Source organism: Microtus pennsylvanicus, chromosome 21, assembly GCF_037038515.1.
Source record: "Microtus pennsylvanicus isolate mMicPen1 chromosome 21, mMicPen1.hap1, whole genome shotgun sequence".
Classification (NCBI taxonomy): domain Eukaryota; kingdom Metazoa; phylum Chordata; class Mammalia; order Rodentia; family Cricetidae; genus Microtus; species Microtus pennsylvanicus.
Genome location: NC_134599.1, coordinates 5,014,901 through 5,034,015, shown reverse-complemented (window position 1 = coordinate 5,034,015; position 19,115 = coordinate 5,014,901). Strand labels below are relative to the sequence as shown.

The 19,115-nt window shown below is 43.3% G+C and overlaps 1 protein-coding gene across 18 annotated transcripts in view; it reads right to left on the bottom strand.

The window, feature by feature from the left end:
- Window positions 1–18,162, bottom strand: part of Kmt2c (lysine methyltransferase 2C) — a 222,977-nt gene extending 204,815 nt beyond the window's left edge. For 11 of the 18 annotated variants that reach the window (XM_075955414.1, XM_075955413.1, XM_075955412.1 and 8 more), the window contains exon 1: window positions 16,918–17,204. In XM_075955414.1, the coding sequence (XP_075811529.1) occupies window positions 16,918–17,078 (161 nt within the window). In that variant the 5' untranslated portion in view covers window positions 17,079–17,204. Of the gene's footprint in view, window positions 1–16,917; window positions 17,336–18,050; window positions 18,067–18,125 lie in introns of those variants that run through there. The other 7 variants (XM_075955411.1, XM_075955416.1, XM_075955421.1 and 4 more) reach the window with 4 other exon arrangements.
- Between the last annotated feature and the right edge of the window lie 953 nt (window positions 18,163–19,115).

The window sequence follows — 19,115 nt, the reverse complement described above, 5'->3', positions numbered from 1 at the left end:
TCTATTTAGCAGATAAAACAACTGAAGCACAAAAAAGTCATTTGGCCAAGATCAACAAAGAATATCTGTCTGAATAGCGTAAAACTTCTCAAAGCAAAATGTGGCCATTTGCTTGTATATACACTTGCTGCCTTTATTAACTAATGTTCTTTCTACTTAATGCTCACCTGAATTAGAAAACTCAAGTGACTTTAGAGTCAAGGACTTATCTTCACAGGCACAGTGGCTCAAATCTGTAATCCTAGCACAAACTAAATTTCATACCAATCTGAGTATAGCAAGATCCCTAAAAGTTTCTAAATTAATTTTTTAAAAAGTTCATCTCTGCTAGTCTGGCAACTACTCATACATAAAACTAAAATAATTTTGTTTTTGTTGCTGTTGTCATTTTTAAAGTGCTGGGGATTAAACACAGGGCCTTCCACATGTTATGCAAACACTCTAGCACTGAGCTAAATCCAGCCCATTACATTTAAAAAAAAAATTTCATCTTCGGATTTCTCGGGCCTCCAGACCTACTGCCCAATACTAAGACTAAACCCACCAGGAATGTCAAGCAAGTATTCTATCAGTAAGCTATTGCCTCTGCCCTCTTTAAAAAATATATCAAAAAAAAAAAAAACTTTCAAAAAAAAAAAACTTTCTATTTTGAGGCAGGTTCTTACTAAGTTTCCCAAGCTGGCCTTGAACTCTTTGTAACACAGGCTCATCAAGAACTCATGGTCTTCTTGCTTCCATCTCTCAAGTTCCTCAGAGTTGAGACCAACATCAGTCTTCAGAAATAGGACAATAACCTTTTAAAAATGCCCTCTCAAGTGAGCCTGGTGGTGATGGCACACGCCTTTAATCCCAGAGCCAGTGGCAGATTTGAGTTTAAGGCCTGTCTGGTTACAGAAAAGGAGTTCCAGGACAGCCACAGGACTATAAAGAGAAACCCTGTCTCAAAACAAACAGAAAAGAATATCTTAGATTGGCTTGGGATTTTTAAAGTTAAACATCTAGATGGGTGGCGGTAGCACACACCATTAACCCTATCACTCGGGAGGCAGAAGCAGTCTCTGTAAATTCAAGGCCAGCCTGGTCTACAAATAAAGTTCCTGGACAGCCAGGGCTACACAGACAAAACATGTCTGGAAAAAACAAAATCAATAAATTAAGTTAAACATCTAATATGTATGTTGATGTCATGATCCTGTATGAAGAAAATTCTGAAGAATCTGCAGAACAGCAGTAAGCGGGTTTAGTAAATAAAAGAAATAAGATCCATAAAACAACCATAATTTTTATATACTAGCAACAGTTATAAATTTTAAAAAGAATAAGAAACTAGACATGGGGGCAAAGACTTTTAACCCCAGTGTTCCAGAGGTAGAGGATAGTGAATCTCTGAGTTGGAGACCAGCCTGAGAACAGGTTACTTATTACCATAGTAACTTTCAAGACAGCCAGAGCTATGAAGAAAGCCTGTTTCAATGAATGAATGAATGAATGAAAAAAAGAGAGAGAGACAAAAAGCATTCAGAGGAATGGAGAAATGGCTCAGTGGTTAAGAGCACTGGCTGATAATCTCCAGCATTTACATGGCAGCTCCAAACTGTCTATAACTACAGTTCTAAGAGACACCCTCTTCTGGCCTCCACTAGTATCAGGCAGATACATAGTGCCTAGACATGCAGGCAGGAAAAAATACTTGTGCATATGAAATAAAATCATTTTAAAATAGTACAGACTTACGCCAACAAAATTTATAAGAAATTTAAAATTATTTACACTGTGCTGGGGATATAAAGCCTAGCAATCCTGAGGCCATAGTTTAAGTCCCCAGCACCATCTCTTTAACAAAAAAAAAAAATGTAAGAACCACATACAATGAGGATCAACCGAGTGGTGCACCCCTTTAATCCCAGCAGAGGAAGGCGGCAGAACCCTATGCTTTCAAGTCCAGCCAGGGTTTCATAGTGACCAAAAACAAAAAACAAATGAAAACTCTTTTGTTTGTTTGTTTTTCAAGACAGGGTTTCTCCCGAGTAGTTCTCCACACCCTGGAACTCCTGCTGTGTGAACCAGGCTGGCCTTGAACTCTAGGCACGTGTTACCACTGCCCCACGTGTAAACTATTTCTAACAGAGATCAGAATTGGGGGAGAATGGATATTATTTTCTTCCAATGGTATAGCAGCTGATAAAGTGGCCATAATCGAAAATAAATGTCCTACCCACACTTAAGCCAGCAATTCTGATTACTTTTTGTGACAGAAAGACATGAAGTAGGAAGAGGATTTGTTAAGAAGGGGAATGAGGGTGAAACTAACTACAACTCATTTATATACATGTATGAAGCTGGTAACAGGAAAAAAGAAAGTACAAAAGTTACTTTGCATGACAGGCTTCTTTTTCTGTGCTAGAATCAAACCAAACCCCTCATACCTGCTAAGCAAAGATCCCTCATTTGATATTAATCACTGAGCAAAAGAATCATTAGTTATGGCTTTACTATCCCTGCCAGGGTTATTTTCCTAACAGACATGTTTCTCCTGTTTAACATTCTCAAAGGCTCTCTATTGTCCATAGTAAACCATACACACCAATTTGCTCTTTCTCCTCCTTCTGTGTAAGGCAAGAGTTTATTTAAAAACCAAGGCTGACCCAGGAGGTGGTGGTGCATGCCTTTAATCACTTGGGAGGCAGAAGTAGGTAGATCTCTATGAGTTTGAGGCCAGCCTGGTCTAGTGAGTTCCAGGACAGCCAAGGCTACACAGAAAGACCCTCTCTCAAAATAAGAAAAAGAAAAGGAAGGAATTAAGAGGGCTAGAGTCATAATGGCTCAGCACTTAAAAGCAATAGCTGCTTTCTCCAAGAGTCCTGTGAGTCACCTGGGAACAACCCAGATGCCCCTCAACTGAAGAATGGAAAAAGAAAATGTGGTACATTCACACAAGAAAATACTACACAGCAGTAAAAAAATGACATATTGAAATTTGTAGGCAAATGAATGGATCTAGAAAAAAGAAACATATTGAGTGAGGTAACCCAGACCCAGAAAGACAAATATAATATGTACTCACTCATAGTGGCTTTTAGACATAAAGCAAAGAAAAACCAACCTACCGTCCACAACCCCAGAGAACCTAGACAACAAAGAGGGCCCTAAGAAAGACATACATGGATCTAAATAGGAAAAAGAAAAAGACAAGATCTCCTGAGTAAACTGGAAGCATGGGGTCAGAGGGGAGGAGAGAGGGGGAGAGGGAAGAAAGGAGAGCAGAGAAAAATGTAAAGAAAAAAATTAAAACTCCACAAAATAAAGAGTCATGTGAGTCATTCTGCATTAGTTGGCATTGAGCTTCCACAGTATGAGGAAAGAGAAGAATTCCAGCAGTTGGGAGGCAGAGGCAGGCAAATCTGCTATCCTCAATCCTCCTCCCACCTTTTCCTCCAGAGTGCTGGGATTACAGACCAGTGACATCACATTTGGGGAAAAAAAATTTAAGTCACATATAATTTCACTGAAATACACAGCAATTATAATTTAACACTTTCCTTCCACATTGGTTTGAAGGAGAGACATGAATCTCAATAATAAAGAATTAAACACAGGTTTACAAGATGGTTCAGCAGAAAAAGGCACTTGCTGCCAAGCCTGGTGACCTGAGTTTTGTACTTAGGACCCACATGTTGTCCTCTGACCTACCACACATGCTGTAGCACACATACATCCAGACACATGCACAATAAGTAAAATTGCCATGCAGTGATGTTGAACGCCTTTAATTCCAGCAATCAGGAGACAGAAGTAAGTGAATCTCTGAGTTCTAGGCCAGGCTGATCTATAGAATGAGTTCCAGGACAGCCAGGGCTGCACAGAAAAAAAAAAATTATGTAATGATTTATTGTAAATAATATGATTATTTATAATATAATAAATAAAATATATTATTATTATATATTTAATACAATAAATAAATATAATTTTTTTTTTGCTGCACTCCTGGCCTCTCTTAAGCTATCCTGGCCATATCACCACTATAATTAAGTTCAAATCACATGGATATACAAGTTGAAACATGGGGTACTTTTAAAATAGCCAATTTTTTTCTAATTTATTTTCTATGTATCAGTATTTTATTGTCATGTGTATATGTATGGCACATGCATGTCTGGTACTCATAAAGGTCAGAGAAGGACCCTAGATACCATGGAGTTGGAGTTATGGATGGTTGTAAGCCACCATGTCAGAGACAGGAATCAAACTTGGGTTCTCTGCAATAACTAGTGCTCTTAAATACTGAGCCATGTCTACCTACATCTATACACAAACAAGCACAAACACGCGCACACACATTTTTTTGTAGCAATGTTTCACTGAAGAACAGGCTGGCCTCAAACTCAGAGATCCTCCTGCCTCTACCTCCTGCCAGACCACAACATCCAGTCCAAACAGTGTTTTTTAAATAGCATTTTAAAGGGTAATATTGGTCTGTGGTCTCCTCCATTCTGCTTCATGGGACACAGATGTAATGACTGGAGCTCGAGTAGCCATCACAGAATCTTAAAGCAGATGCCATACCCTAGAAACACAAAGGAGACAGGTCTCCACTGAGTGACTCTGCAGTGCAAAAGCACCATACCAACTTATCTCCTATCCTGAAGAATTTGATGGGAAAGAGAAATAAATACACATCCAGTTCAAGTCCATATTATTCTAAAGTTTCTATTCTCAAAGAGGGGTGAAGTAGAGAGATAGATGGGAGTGATAGCACACATCTTTAATCTTTGCACTCTGGTGGCAGGGACAGGTGAATTCTGTAAGATCAAGGCCACCCTTGCCTACATAATGTCCTGTTAAAACAAAGGCAGGGATCGAAGGGGGAACCTAGTTCTGACACATCCTGTTGTTGGCAATACAAGCTAGGTCTCCCAACAAAATACAAATATTTCACTATGTATCAGGTGTGCATAAATCAAAAACAAAATTCTAACTTGGAGGGGTCATGCATAATTTTTTATCTAATAGGTATTATCTAATTATAGACCATCTATAGTCATAACTACATTTGAAGGGAGAGAGCTTAAGACAGACTTTCCTATATCCAAGGCTAGCTTCCCTCACAATCAAGGAGGATAACCTCAAACTTGTGATTCTCCTGCCTTCACCTCCCCCAAGGTTGAGATTACAGGCATTGCAGATCAAACACAGGGTTTCATGCATGTTAGACAAGCACTCAATTAACCAACCTACATCACAGTCTTAATAACAGCATTATTTAAATATTCATTTCTACTTTAAGATATCTTAGAGAAAGAAGGGCCAAATGTAGCAAGAAGCCTCATTTAACTATCTCAGTAAAAGAAGCTAGAAAACAGTAGTTATAATCCTTTTTATCACTCTGTTCTTAAGAGTCCCTTAATTCATAAAATCATCTCCTTTCATTATTTTAATTACATGTGTATACTTGTTTATTTGTATGTATGTGTATGCACATCCCAAGGTGCATGTGTAGAGGTTTCTCTCCTTCCATCCTGTGGTTCCCCTGGATCAGACCCAGACTTGGTGCTAAGCACTTTTACCCACTGAGCCATCTTGCCAGCCTAGTGTCCATTACTACTATTATTTGTTGCTACGAACAAACCACCGTATTTATTCATGATTTCACAATCTTGGCTGGATTCAGCTGGGTGGTGCCTCTGCTACTCTTACTAGTGATTGCTTTTGTGACTTCACTCAACCAAAAAGTCAACTAAGACTTGAACCCCACTGAGACTCTGGAAAAGTTAGTCTGGGAACCCATCCCTCTCCACAGAATCTTCCAGCTCCTAGCACTGCAATCACTTAAGACTCCCAAAAGTAAGCCAGGTGGTGGTTGCCCACACAGCTAATCTCAGCACTCAGGAGAGAGAATGCCAGCCTGATCTACAGACCTCGTTGGAGGACAGCCACAGCTACAGAGAAAACCCTGTCTCAAAAAAAAAAAAAAGACTCCCAAAGTAAAAGTACAAAAGAAAAAGTTGTACCCAAACCTATTCGAGTGTCATCACTACTGCCAAACAGGACTAGACAAGACATACACTACACAACAAGTTGACTCTAAGAAGGTATGGCCCAACTGGGGTGCTTACAACAGCAGACAGCATCTCTTCCTTTAGTTCTATACTGATAACATCTCGATGTGTCTATAACCACCACATACTTTAAGGCCTCTGTCTCTAGACAGATTAAATATTCTTGTTTGTTTCTAAAGACAGGATTCCTCTATGTAATAGCCCTGGCTGTCCTGGAACTCCTTTGTAGACCAGGCCGGCCTAAGCTCACAGAGATCCACCTGCCTCTGTTCCCCAAGTGCTAGGACTAAAGGCGTGAGCCACTACACTGACCTCAGGTTAATTATTCTTGAAAGTTTCACCTAGCCTAGCTTGGTGGTGTTGCACACCTTTAATCTCAGCACTAAGGAAGAAGAGGCAGACAAATCTACGAGTGAGACCAGCCTGGTCTACATATTGAATCCCAGGATAGCCAAGGCTACACAGACCTTGTCTTTAAAAAACGATGGGGGGAGGGGAGGCGCGCACCAGAGAAATGGTTTAGTGGTTAAGAGCACTAGCTATTCTTTCAGGACTTGGGTTCAATTCCCAGCACCCACATGGAAGCCTACAACTGCCTGTAACTACCCCCATGGGATCCCACACCGTCACAAAACACCAATGCACATGAAAAATTTAAAAAGTCATTTAAAAAATAAATAATAGCACACCTAATTTCAATATGCAATGATGATAAATACATGAGTCTCATAGGAGAAAACCATGGCCACCCTAACCAAATACTTCAACATTGGTAGCACTGTCTAATTATGAAGCCTTAAGATTTTATGTGGTCGGGCTGGAGAGATGGCTCAGAGGTTAAGAGCACTGACTGCTCTTCCAAAGGTTCTGAGTTCAATTCCCAGCAACCACATGGTGGCTCACAACCATCTGTAATGAGGTCTGGTGCCCTCTTCTGGCCTGCAGGCATACAAGCAAAACAGAATATTGTATATATAATAAATAAGTAAATAAATAAATATTTTAAAAAAGATTTTATGTGGTCATTTCTGTACATAATTTGATGCTTATATCAAACATGAAATACATTAGAATCTCAAGGCTATGTGCTGAGATGTAGCTCAGTGCCACAGTGCTTGTCTAACATAAAATAATGCTCTGGTTTCAATCTTTAGAACTAGAAATATAAATCCCCTATCAAAGAACAGGGGAAGCTTTATTTTGCCTTATCTTTGCTAGGCTGAACTAAAGAATGGAATTAAAAACAAAACCACAAGGACTACAATTGCTTTGCTCATAATGTAATAGGTTACAGTTAAACTTAGAAAGCAAACATTACCAAATATAAAATATATAAGAAATGGGGCCAGCAAGATGGCCCAGCACATAAAGGCGCTTACAGCTCAGACTTGAGTTCAGTTCCTAGAACACACGTAAAAGCAGAGAAAAAGCACCTCCATGAAGTTGTCTTTTGCTCTCTACATGTGTTCCATGGCATAAGGATGGCTATAGGGATAAGCATGTCTGCACAGACAGACATGCATGTGTACACACACACACACACACACACACACACACACACAATAATATATTGCCTATACTTAAAAAGTTAAAAAATAAATAAAAGGATGTTCTGGGCATAGTGGTACAGGCTTTCAATCCTAGCACTCTGGAGGCAGAGAGACTCAAAGCCAGCCTAGTCTACATACTGTGTTTCAGGGCTACACAATGAAATCCTCTCTCAAGAAAAAAAAAAAGTAGGAAATAACGGGGAATGGCTATGACTAAAATAGACTGTATATATGATTAAACTTGAAAAAATAAATTTAAAATAATTATCTTTTGGAGGACCTTAAACACACTAGATAAACTTTCTATTACTGACCTACATCCTTAGTACAAGAAATCATTCAATTCTACCTAGTAAGTCTCATTTAGAAAGCTTATTAAAATCCTGATCAGAATTACATTAAAAAATTCCACAATAATGACATTTATAGGTTTGGCTAATAAAAAATTTTTAAATCATTTTGTCATAGTATCTTTCCTAGGGAGTTACTATTTTTTATAATGAAAAACATTCAGTAAAAACCCTGCTTTGGGCCTGACCTGGTGGCACATGCCTTTAATTCCAACACTTGGAAGGCAGATGCAGGTGGATGGATTTCTATGAATTCTAAGCCATCCTGTCTTCACTGCAAGTTCCAAGTGAGCCAGAAATGGTAAGTCCCTTGGGGGATGGAAATAGACCCTGCCTTAATCATACAAACACATCACATACACACACACACACACACACACACACACACACACACACACAAGGAATGAACAAAATTTTAAAATAATAGTTACTGGTCTTTCACCAGAATTTCTATCTCTTACATGTATTTTAAATTTTAAACTATGCCAGGCATAGTGGCTCATACCTTTAATCCTGGGCAGGCAGAGGTAGTAAATTCAAGGCCTTTTAGGGCTATATAGTGAGATCCTATCTCAAAAGCAAAGCAAAACAAATTGCTAACTTTTTTTTAAATCAGGAAGTGCACTAAAAAGTATATATAGTCTTCCAAATATTTTTCTATATACAAAAACACGTTTTAGCATATGTATTTTTTATAAGATAAAGTCAAGATTAAATTTACAACTTTACAACTCCTGAAAAGGTTTTTCTTAAGCCAACAATGTGGCAAGCAGCCTCCCACATTGGTTCCCACCGATCTCTTTGTCTAGATAAAAATTGCACAATAAGGGTCAGGGGTGTAGTTCAAGTGGTTAAGAACTTGCCTAGAATGTGTAAGGCCCTAGGTACATCCCCAGCAGGAGAGGGGAAACTGCAAAGTAGACTTGTAAGCAGATTCAAGTAAATCACATCTTTAATTACCTATCCTGAGCTATCCGAAAATCTCATTCCTACATCCTCAGATTTGTCTTGAGCACTTCCTTCCTCTAGGTATACATGCCAGAGACTTTCCCACTCCTCCTCTGCAATGATTAAGACTTCTCCCTTCCCTGCCACATCTCCAGTAATCTTCCCTTTGCCTCTGACTTGCCTATGACACTGCATCAGCAGCCCATTATCTCTGCCTGTAGGTAGCTTGTCTCTTCATACTTTTTACCTTGGTGGTTTTTCTAAAATAACCCCCATTAAATCACAGGTGGGTCTCTGTGAGTTCCAAGCCTGCCCGGTCTACAAAGAGTTTTGTGCTAACCAGGGCTGTCAAATAACACTGAGAAGGTAGGAAAATTGGGAATTCAGGACCAGGCCTCGACTCTAGATCATCTCAAAACGACCAAAAACAACAACAACTAAACAAGCTGGCAGTTTTTACTCACCACTTTTTACCCAAGGCCTTAAGAGTCAGCTATCATTCAGGATCTGACTATGAGTCTGTAACCCATTTAAAATGCCTAAAAGTTGATAACCCTGACACCAGAATAGAGCCCAGATTCACTAGTCCAAGAACCACTACAGCTTGAGTCCACTCCAAGTATTAAGCCTCTGCCTCAGCGGGGCGGTGGTGGCACACGCCTTTAATCCCAGCACTTGAGAGGCAGAGGTAGGTGAATCTCTGTGAGTTCAAGGCCAGCCTGGTCTACAAGAGCTAGTTCCAGGACAACCTGTAAAGCTACAGAGAAACTCTGTCTTGAAAAACAAAACAAAAAAAAAAAAAAAAAAAATAAGCCTCTGCCTCCATTCTCCACCAGGAAAACACTCTAACTTCCCTCTGAAATAACTGTATTCCCTCTGTTCTCCCAAACACACTCTTATCACTCTACTTAGCTAAACCTCACCAACCCTTCAGGGTTTAATTCAAATACTACTTCCAGTAAACCTTCCAAGACTCCACTTGGCTGATGACGCCTCTCTTGCAGGGTTGACTGTTCATGATATTCAGTGTGTTCTGTGAGTGAGTGAGATGTGCCAAAGGAGGGGGAGAAAACGTCAATAGAGCCAGATGTGGTAGAACATGCCTGTAATCCTAGAAGTTGGGAGGCAGAAGAGGCAAATGACAACTTCAAGGCACATGATAATTTCAGTATGCAGGTCAACTTGGTCTACATATCGGATCCCAAGTCCTACATGGTGGAAGGAGATAACCAATTCCTACAGTTGTGCTGCTGTGGGATGTGTGTGTGTGTGCCTATATGTATTAATTAATTTAATTAATGTTAACCCACAAGGAAAGACTGTCTTAATTACTTTAAAAAGTGAACAGAGGGCTGGAGAGAGGGCTCAGTGGTTAAGAGCATTGCCTGCTCTTCCAAAGGTCCTGAGTTCAATTCCCGGCAACCACATGGTGGCTCACAACCATCTGTAATGATGTCTGGTGCCCTCTTCTGGCCTGCAGACATAGACACAGACAGAATATCGTATACAAAATAAATAAATAAATAAATATAAAAAGTGAACAGAGCAGCTGAAGAACAGGCTCAGCAGTTGAGAACATTTGTTGCTCTGCAGAGGACCAGAGTTTGGCTGCTAGCATCCACATGGTGGCTCACAATAATCTATTAACTCCAGGTGCAGATATTCATGCAATCAAAATACTCATCTACATAAAATAACATAAAATAAAAATAAATGCAAAAATGTTTTAGTAAAAAAGTACACAGAAAGTCTAAGTCATCTCAAACTGTGTTTTATATAGCTCTGCTATCACACAGCAGCGGCAGCAGAAGCAAAGTGAAAACATCTTTCACATGAGGCCTTTTCTAACATAATAAAGCGTAAACGAGCTGTGTCATTCCTATTCCTCTAAAGTGGAGCTCTAAGGTCTCTCGTATTCTGCAATAGATCAAACTTCCAATTCTAGGCTAAAGAGATGGCTCATACTGACAGAATATGCTTCTCTTGCAGAGGACTTGCAGAGTTCAATTCCCACACCCATGTCAGCTCACAACTGCCTGTAACTCTAGATCTAGAGAATCCGGTGTAGCCTTCTGGCCTCTGCATTCACCAGGGACTCACACTGTACATATACATACACGTAGGCACTCACACAAATACAAAATAAGCCATGAGTGGTGGTTCATGCCTTTAATCCAAGACCTCAGAAGGTAGAGGCAGTCATATCTCTCAGTTCAAGCCCAATGAGTCTCAGGCCAGACAGAGCTACACAGTGAAACCCTGGCTTCAAAAATTAAAGTACAAATAAATCTTTAAAAAAGAACTTCAGATTCTAAATTCAAGACTGTTTTTTCTACTAAATATTTCATAACCACCACAGGCACACATTGGTATGCAAGGCCATTATAAAACAGAAATCATGCCCCTTTTACTGGATAACTTTTTACAACTCGACTTGCCAATAAGTTCTGAAAATAGTTACTAGGTAAAAACATGATAAAGAAAGTTTTATAGGAGAAGGAAGGGATTAATCAGTTTGCTACAAACCAACAGATAGAAATATTTAGGAGCCAATAAGATGACTTGGTGGCTAAATGCACTTACCATCTAGTCTTGAACCCAGATGGTAGAAGAGAGCCCTACTCCCACAAGATATCCTCTGACGTTCATGCACATACTGATGCATGCATGAGTCCACGTACACACGTGTGTGTGAACACATATAAATAAATGTAAAAGTAAAAAAGAGAAAAAAAAAGTAAAAATGAAAGTTTAATAGGGGAACATATATCTATTAGAAAGTTTATTCTGTTGCCTAAGAATATCACAGACGAAAAAGCAAAAATTATATCCCATCAAGGGTACCTCACATTTCTCCACCAGAAATTCATGAAGAGAACTTCTAGGGCTCTATTTTTTAGAAGAATATTTATTTGTTTGTTTGTCTGCTTCCTTGATTGTTTTAAAACAGGGTTTCACTGTGTAGCTCTGGCCTAGAATTTTGTTATGTAGACCACACAGGTCTAGAATTCAGAGAGCTACCAGCCTGACTCCCAAGTGCTAGGATCACTTACTAAAAGATATTATATGTATGAGTATTTGCCTGTATATATGTATGTGTACTTTGTAAACTCCCCAACATGGCTGTGAGAACCAAATCTGGGTTCTCTGGAAGATCAGCAAGTGCTCTTAAGCCCAGAGCATTCTCTCCAGACCAAACTAGTGTTCTTTATACCTAAAAACTGATCATATTTATTTTAGAAGGTCAATGAAGTTCCATGAAAGCCCCTTAGTTACAAGTTTACATTGACTTAAAGGATATTAGGGCTGGACAGACACTATCTGATCAGAAAAACTGTGGCCCATAGAATAACCTGTAATTTTGCAGAACAGAAAGCAGGTAAGGCACCGAGTCTTATACAAAGTCTTGTAATCAGTTTGTAACTTTGAAAACTGACTATTACTCTTGCATCATAGAATTAAGTGGGTAATAGGAAATATAACAAATTATTTTAAGAATGAGAAATTAAACTATGCAATACTTTTAAATTTGCATGGAAATCCATGTTTATCAACTTATAACAAGCAAGGTAAAATTATGAGACTAAAAACATCATATATTAATAATTCCTAGGAATAAACCAACAGGACAATAGACAATAGCAAACTACAACACAGCCAAGTTAAAACAACCTCTCTGTACAGGGAAGAGATCCAATCCCAGATCCTGTTTTCAATTAAATTAAGACATTTTAGTGCCTACTATGGACAAGAGATCAGTAGATACAGACAGACAGACAGATAGTAAAATAGATATATAAGATACTGTAAGATACACACACACCATTTATCTGCTATCTTAAAAAAATATTAAAACTTAATCATTTTGTTCAGTATGGTCATGCATACCTACAAACCCTGCTGTGGGATGCTAAGGAAATATTCAAACTCTAGGCCAGCCCAGGCTACATACCAAGTTCAAAGTCAGCCTGGATTACGGAATAGGCCTTATCTCAAAAAAAAAATACTAAAGGAAAGAGGCAGAGAGGGAGGAGGGAAGGAAGGAAGGAAGGAAGGAAGGAAGGAAGGAAGGAAGGAAGGAAGGAAGGCAAGAAAAAGAAATGCTATCATAAATATTATATACTTGTATTATCTCAAAATGCATAAATAGTGATCTGGGGGGAAGACTTTCTATTAAACTGTACATACAGTAGTGAAGAAAAGTTGTCTATCACTTATTTCAAGTTCGCAGGTCTGAGAAATTTTATTAGAGAAAAGAGTCTTACAACAAAGTAACAACTGTTACCAGCTGCACTGTAATTTTTGCTGATCCCTTGTAAGACATTATCCCTTGTCCCCGATTTTTCTGTAACAATAACACTCAAGTTGTCTCTCCAGTAACAGTAATTGCCCTCTGAAAAGTGATTCAGAGCACAGAGCTGACTCAATAAGAGTTGAACACAGTATCCCAGAAATCCTGTCCCTGCCACCTGCTGCTTCGGCATTGCCTGTTCACTATGTGCAATCCCTGACTTCAACTTTGATGACATAACAAATATGGTAGAACACTTCCTGGGCTTCCCACTAAAGCCAGGCATAGTATTTAACATTTAATCCCAGAACTCCACAATCATATCTTATTCCATTTAATCCTAGCAAGCCTGGCCTACACAGTTGGTAAAAATCCGTCTTTAAAAAAAAAAAACAAAAAAACAAGCTTCATTTAACACTGACAGAATTATAGACTTCTGACATATACAATCCTCCAGCAGGGACTGTTTTACCAGGATGCAACACTGATGCCTCAGGTAAGGATTATGAGCACTCAAAATAACTAGTCTTTATAGTTAAGAAGAAATTTCAGACAGTCTTTCAGTTCAAAATATTTGCTTTTAAATAGTTACGATAATTTTAGCTAATGTAGAACCAACTAACTATATTATCTTATGCCTTTTAAATATGAAAAAAACAAAAATTCAGAGGGCTAAAATTATAAAACACTTGATTTGTTTACTTAATTATTAAAACTTCAAGCACAAGGCCGGGCGGTGGTGGCGCACGCCTTTAATCCCAGCACTCGGGAGGCAGAGGCAGGTGGATCTCTGTGAGTTCGAGACCAGCCAGGTCTACAGAGCTAGTTCCAGGACAGGCTCCAAAGCCACAGAGAAACCCTGCCTCGAAAAACCAAAAAAAAAAAAAAAAAAAAAACTTCAAGCACAATAATTGGCAGTGCATGGTTACCTTTTTTCATTCAAAAACAAATTAAAAAATCCATTCTGTTATAATCAAACTACTGTCATAAGACCTTGTTTTTGTTTTGGCCCTAAGTTAGTGATCAACACTGACAATATTAAAACCTTTATTAGATCTCATAAAGAATATTTTACTTTCAAGGGATGTGGTGGGGCATGTACTTTATCCCAAGGATAAGGAGGCAGAGGAAGGCAGGTATCTGTGAGTTCAAAGCCAGTAGTCTAGATAGAAAGTGCCAGGTCGGTCAGAGCTACAGAAAGAGGCCCTGTCTCAAACAAGCAAACAAACAAACAAAGGATATTAACTTTCATTTCTTCAGTGCACTGTTTGCAATTCCACATTTTTCACTTATTGAAAACCTTAAATCACATCTGTTAGACATCAGTTTCACTTTCAGGGTCTTCACTAGCTACAAGGTCTTTTCCACATGGATTCTAATATGGTATAGAGATACACAGTCAAAAACCTCTTTACTTTCCATTTCACACATTAGTTTCCATTTACATGTCTCAAAAACAATTAGAAATTCCACTCCCTTCAAAAGATACCTAACTTTTAAAAATTTAAAAGTTGGAAGCCACTACATTTGACTTCCACTGTAAAGAATTATCTTTGCTTTTCAGCAAAAGAAGAAAAAATACTTAACAGAACTGACCTAAACATTTCCCAAAGTTTTGTTAGGCTATGCTGTTATTCTTTTTGTTATTGTTTTGTTTTTTTTTTTTTTGAGACATGGTTTTACTGCATAGCTCTGGCTATCCTGGAACTTGCTCTGTAGACCAGGCTGGCTTCAAAACTCACAGAGATCCACCTGCCTCTGCCTCCTGAATGCTGGGATTAAAGGTGTGCACCACCATCATCTGGCCTTTATACTGTCATTCTTGCTAAAAAAAAAAAAATTTAGCTTCTCAAAAAGAAGCTTCTTCTTTATTAATAATAGTGCTAATAATTAAAATAATAAAGTGGCAATAACCAGTCTTCCAGTTCAGAGGAGTTTCACTAACACAACTGAGTTGCACTAATACAACTGAGCTCACAGCAACGGTGGAGACACAATGCATGGTCCAAGCACTGCAAAAATGAGCACTTGTGTATCTATTCTTTCTAACAGGAAGAATTTAAGTACAAATATAAAACATACAGTAATCTCAAATTAACCAATAGTAAGAGATGTAAATGTTTTTCTTTTTGTTTCCCCCTCAAAACATGGTTTGTCTGTGTAGCCCGGGATATCCTGGAACTGCTCTGTAGCCCAGGATGGCTTTGAACTCAGATTCGCCTGTCTCTGCCTCCTGAGTGCTGGGATTAAAGGCATGTGCCATCATGAACCTTCTTGTGCGACATAAATGGTTTTCAAACAGAAAATGAGAAGGAATCTAAGTAAAACTCTAACATGGTTTGAACCTGTATTGCTTTTTAAAACTGTATTTATTTTAAACTGACTAAATCCAAAGTTACTTAAGACTTCACATACCTTCTCCAAATTTCAGTCAAGGCAGACATAATGGTATTTTATGCAGGACATCACCTTACAAAATAAACTCTTAACTCTGTATCACAAAGAACCTAATGCAATAATGTATACATCCTCTATACAGTGTTCCTCTCAAGATTTCTCACAGCTAGGTAAGAACTGGCAGGCAATAAATATGGAGGCGACCGAAGGCCCTGGTACATTTCCTAGTACAAGGATAGCAAACCTCAAAAAAAAGGTACACTGGGTCAAGTGCTTAATGGGTTCCCGAAGCCCAGGCTGCTACGCATCAGTTAACACTATTTACTGCACAACAAATGAAGGCACGAAAACCAAAGAAATAAATAGCCTATCCATAAATGTGCTGGCTTCTTCCTGCAAGTCCCAGCGCACCCTTCCACCACCAACAGTTCAGCGAGAATATCATACAATGAAATGAGTAAGCAACACACGCCATTCTGCAACTTTGAAAGACGGTCACCAATCTTCCGCAGCACCCAGAAGAGCCACAATAGCTGAGCAACTAAACTCACTAGCACTGAACCGGCTCCCTTAATTTTTCAAGCAAAGTTGCCGAATGACCACTTGGTAAAGACAACACTTCTTGGCCAGTTCATCCACCGGGCACAGTCCTCACGTAAGCTCAAAAACAATCGAAAGCCATTCCCTGCCCAGCAGGAGTTAAAGTTACTAGGCGAGCGACGTTTAAAGCTGTCTGCTCCCCGAAACAAAGTGCTCTGGGCCGTCAGCGCCGCGGACGGCGGCCGCGTTCCCGAAACTCCGGCTTGCTCACACCTGGGCCCGTGCGATCCCGAGCGCCGGCTGCGGAGCCGGGCGGTGCGGTTCGGGGCGGTGGGGGATGGGGAGGACAGGCTCGAATGGCTTCCTAATGTATCATTAAGGGGCAAAAGCACAGGTCTGGGAGCAAGAAAAGTTAAAGGAGCCGCGAGCTGACAAAGAGCGCCGGCCGCCGCACCGGGACCACCCGGCCGCGGCGTTTGACAGCTCGGTCCCTGGCGCCCACAGCTTTGTGGCTCCGAGCGGCCGGGCCGGGCAGCGAGCTGGGCGTGCTCGGCGGGGCGTGTGCGGACGCCGGGCTAGGCCCTGGGGAAGCCGCCGGGCGGTTCTCCCAGAAGCGAGGCCGAACTCCAAAGTAAAGTGCGCGGCGCGGCCGGCGGGACCTGCGCGGGCGCCGCCGAACCGGGCCGCGCCTGGGCCGCCCCGCCCCCACCGGGCCGGGGGCCTGACAGCTCCGGGCCGCGCCGCCGCTGGCCGCCCGCCTGGCTCCCTCGCGCTCAACTTACTTCTTTCTGGCTCTCTGGAAAGGGGAAGCGCCATCTTTGCGAGGCCGGCCCCGAGGTCTTTTGTCTGCGGCTGCGGGGCTCGGGGCCGGGGCTCCGGGCTCCTCGGGGGGTGCTGGCGGCGGCTGCTGCTGCTCCGCGCTCCGGTCCTCCTCCGACGACATCCTAGTCACCAGGAAAGACACATGGATCCCGGTCCTCCTCCTGGGGGGCTCCTCCCGCCGCAGCGGCCGCAGCCGCCGCCGCTGCTGCTGCTCGAGTTGCTCCTCCCCGGCTCAGCCTCTCGCATTTCCCGCAGCCCCGGGAGCAGCAGCAGCAGCAGCAGGTACCGGGAGAGGCGGCAACATGGAGCTAACAGGACACGCACTCACACACATCGGCGCGGGCGCGCGCACTCCGCGCGCAGGGGCCGGCGGGGGGCGGCGGGCAGGCGGGCGGGGCGGGCGGGGCCGGCCGCGCGGGGCGGGGCGCCGCGGCTAGGGCTGGGGACAGCGGGGCCGGGCCGGAGGGCGGCGCCGAGCGGGGCGGGGCGGGGCGCGGCGCGAGGGGCGCGGGGCCCGGGGCGACCGCAGGGGTCTCCGCCCGGCCCCTCCCCCAGGCCGCCCGCGGCGGGAGGAGAAAGGGCCGCGGAGGGGGCGGCGGGGCGGCGACAGCCACCCCTCCCCCGCGCCGTCAGCCCCGTCAGGCCCACGCCGCGGCGAAGTTTTGACAGCTGCTCCAGTTGTTGTGGTGGGTTCCGGGGTGGCGCGAGCACCGGCCCCTCTGTCGCGCGCTGGCGATCGCTCCCTCACACACCGCTCGCTCGCTCGCGTCGCTGCCTACGGCTAGTTCCCTCACGCTCGGTCCTCGCGCGCGGGCAAGCGCTGCCTCGCACGGCCAGCTCTCGCCGTTGCCCGTGCTCGCTGGCTGTCGCTCCCTCACGCTCGGGATCTCCCCCTCGCGCTAGCTTTCGCTTCCATCAAGCCTGGCTCCCTCACGATGGGTTCCCTCTTACTCGCTAACGCTTTCCCTCCCCGGGGCAGTGGAGGAGGAAGTTTGGCGGCTGTGCGTTCACCACACAAACAACGCACGCACACGGCCGGAGCGGTCGCGCGAGGCCCGCGCCCGGGTCCCTCGGGGCGACCCGCACCACAGACCTCTCAAACTCGCCGCCGGCTCGCCCACACACAGGCGCCTCCCGCCCCCGCCCCCCGCGCGCCGCTGCCACTCACAGGACTTGCTCCACGCATGCGCCGCGCGCCACCGGGCCGCCGCCGCTGACCTCACCGCCCCTCCCCCGCCCGCTCTGACGCGGCGGCGGCTGCACCTCAGGCTGCGGCGGGCGCTAAGCTGCGGACCGGGTATCCGGGATCGGGGTCGGGCCTGGCCGGGGTGGGGAGCGAGCGGTGTAAACACTCCGGAGCGTGCACCCGCGTGCGGGGCGCGCACGTGCGTCCGCGACACCCCCCCCCCCGCCCCGCGGGTGTGGGCCGCCCCGGGCCTCGCGGAGTCCCACGTAGGCTTCCCCGGTGCGGCGCGGCCATAGCAGCGCGGCGTCGACTCTCACTCCAGCTGTAGTTCGACGTCATGTTTTAAACACTGTGAGCCCGGGAGGCTGCTTGACAAAAAGCCAAGCGGGCAGGTTGAGAGGAATAAAAGCTGTCTACACGGACAGAAATTCATCGGCGTGTCCGTTGCGTGTGCTAAAGAGAGAGAAGGGGGAATACTGCTAAGCTGACTCCCATAAAACACACACACACACACACATATACTCACACACAAATGATTCCTTTAAAAATGGACCAGAATTCGCCTAAACCGTGCCGGGTGTGGAAACCTCTAGGACGCAGGGCTACTCAGCGCTTCCTTCCTACTATCGGTTGGCGTGTGGGAGTGGGAAATAGTGTAGCTGGGGAAACAGATCTGTGGAGCTTTGTGGAAGGCTGAGCCCTCCCTGCTTGGAGCCCGGAATCCCAACGCTCTGGGCGATCACTTCTTTCCATCCTCGACAACAGTTTCAATGGCAGGCGAAAAGAATGCACTTGTTTCCAGAGATGCGGGTCACCTTTCCAGCCACCCACCAGCCAGGCTATTAACACTGAACTGGGCTTCCCATCTGAATCAAACTTTGGTGGTCCAGAGGATATTCCAGCGGAAAGCACGGTTTTTTGGTTTTGGTTTTTTGTTGTTGTTTGCAATGGCTGAAATAAGAAATTGACTCG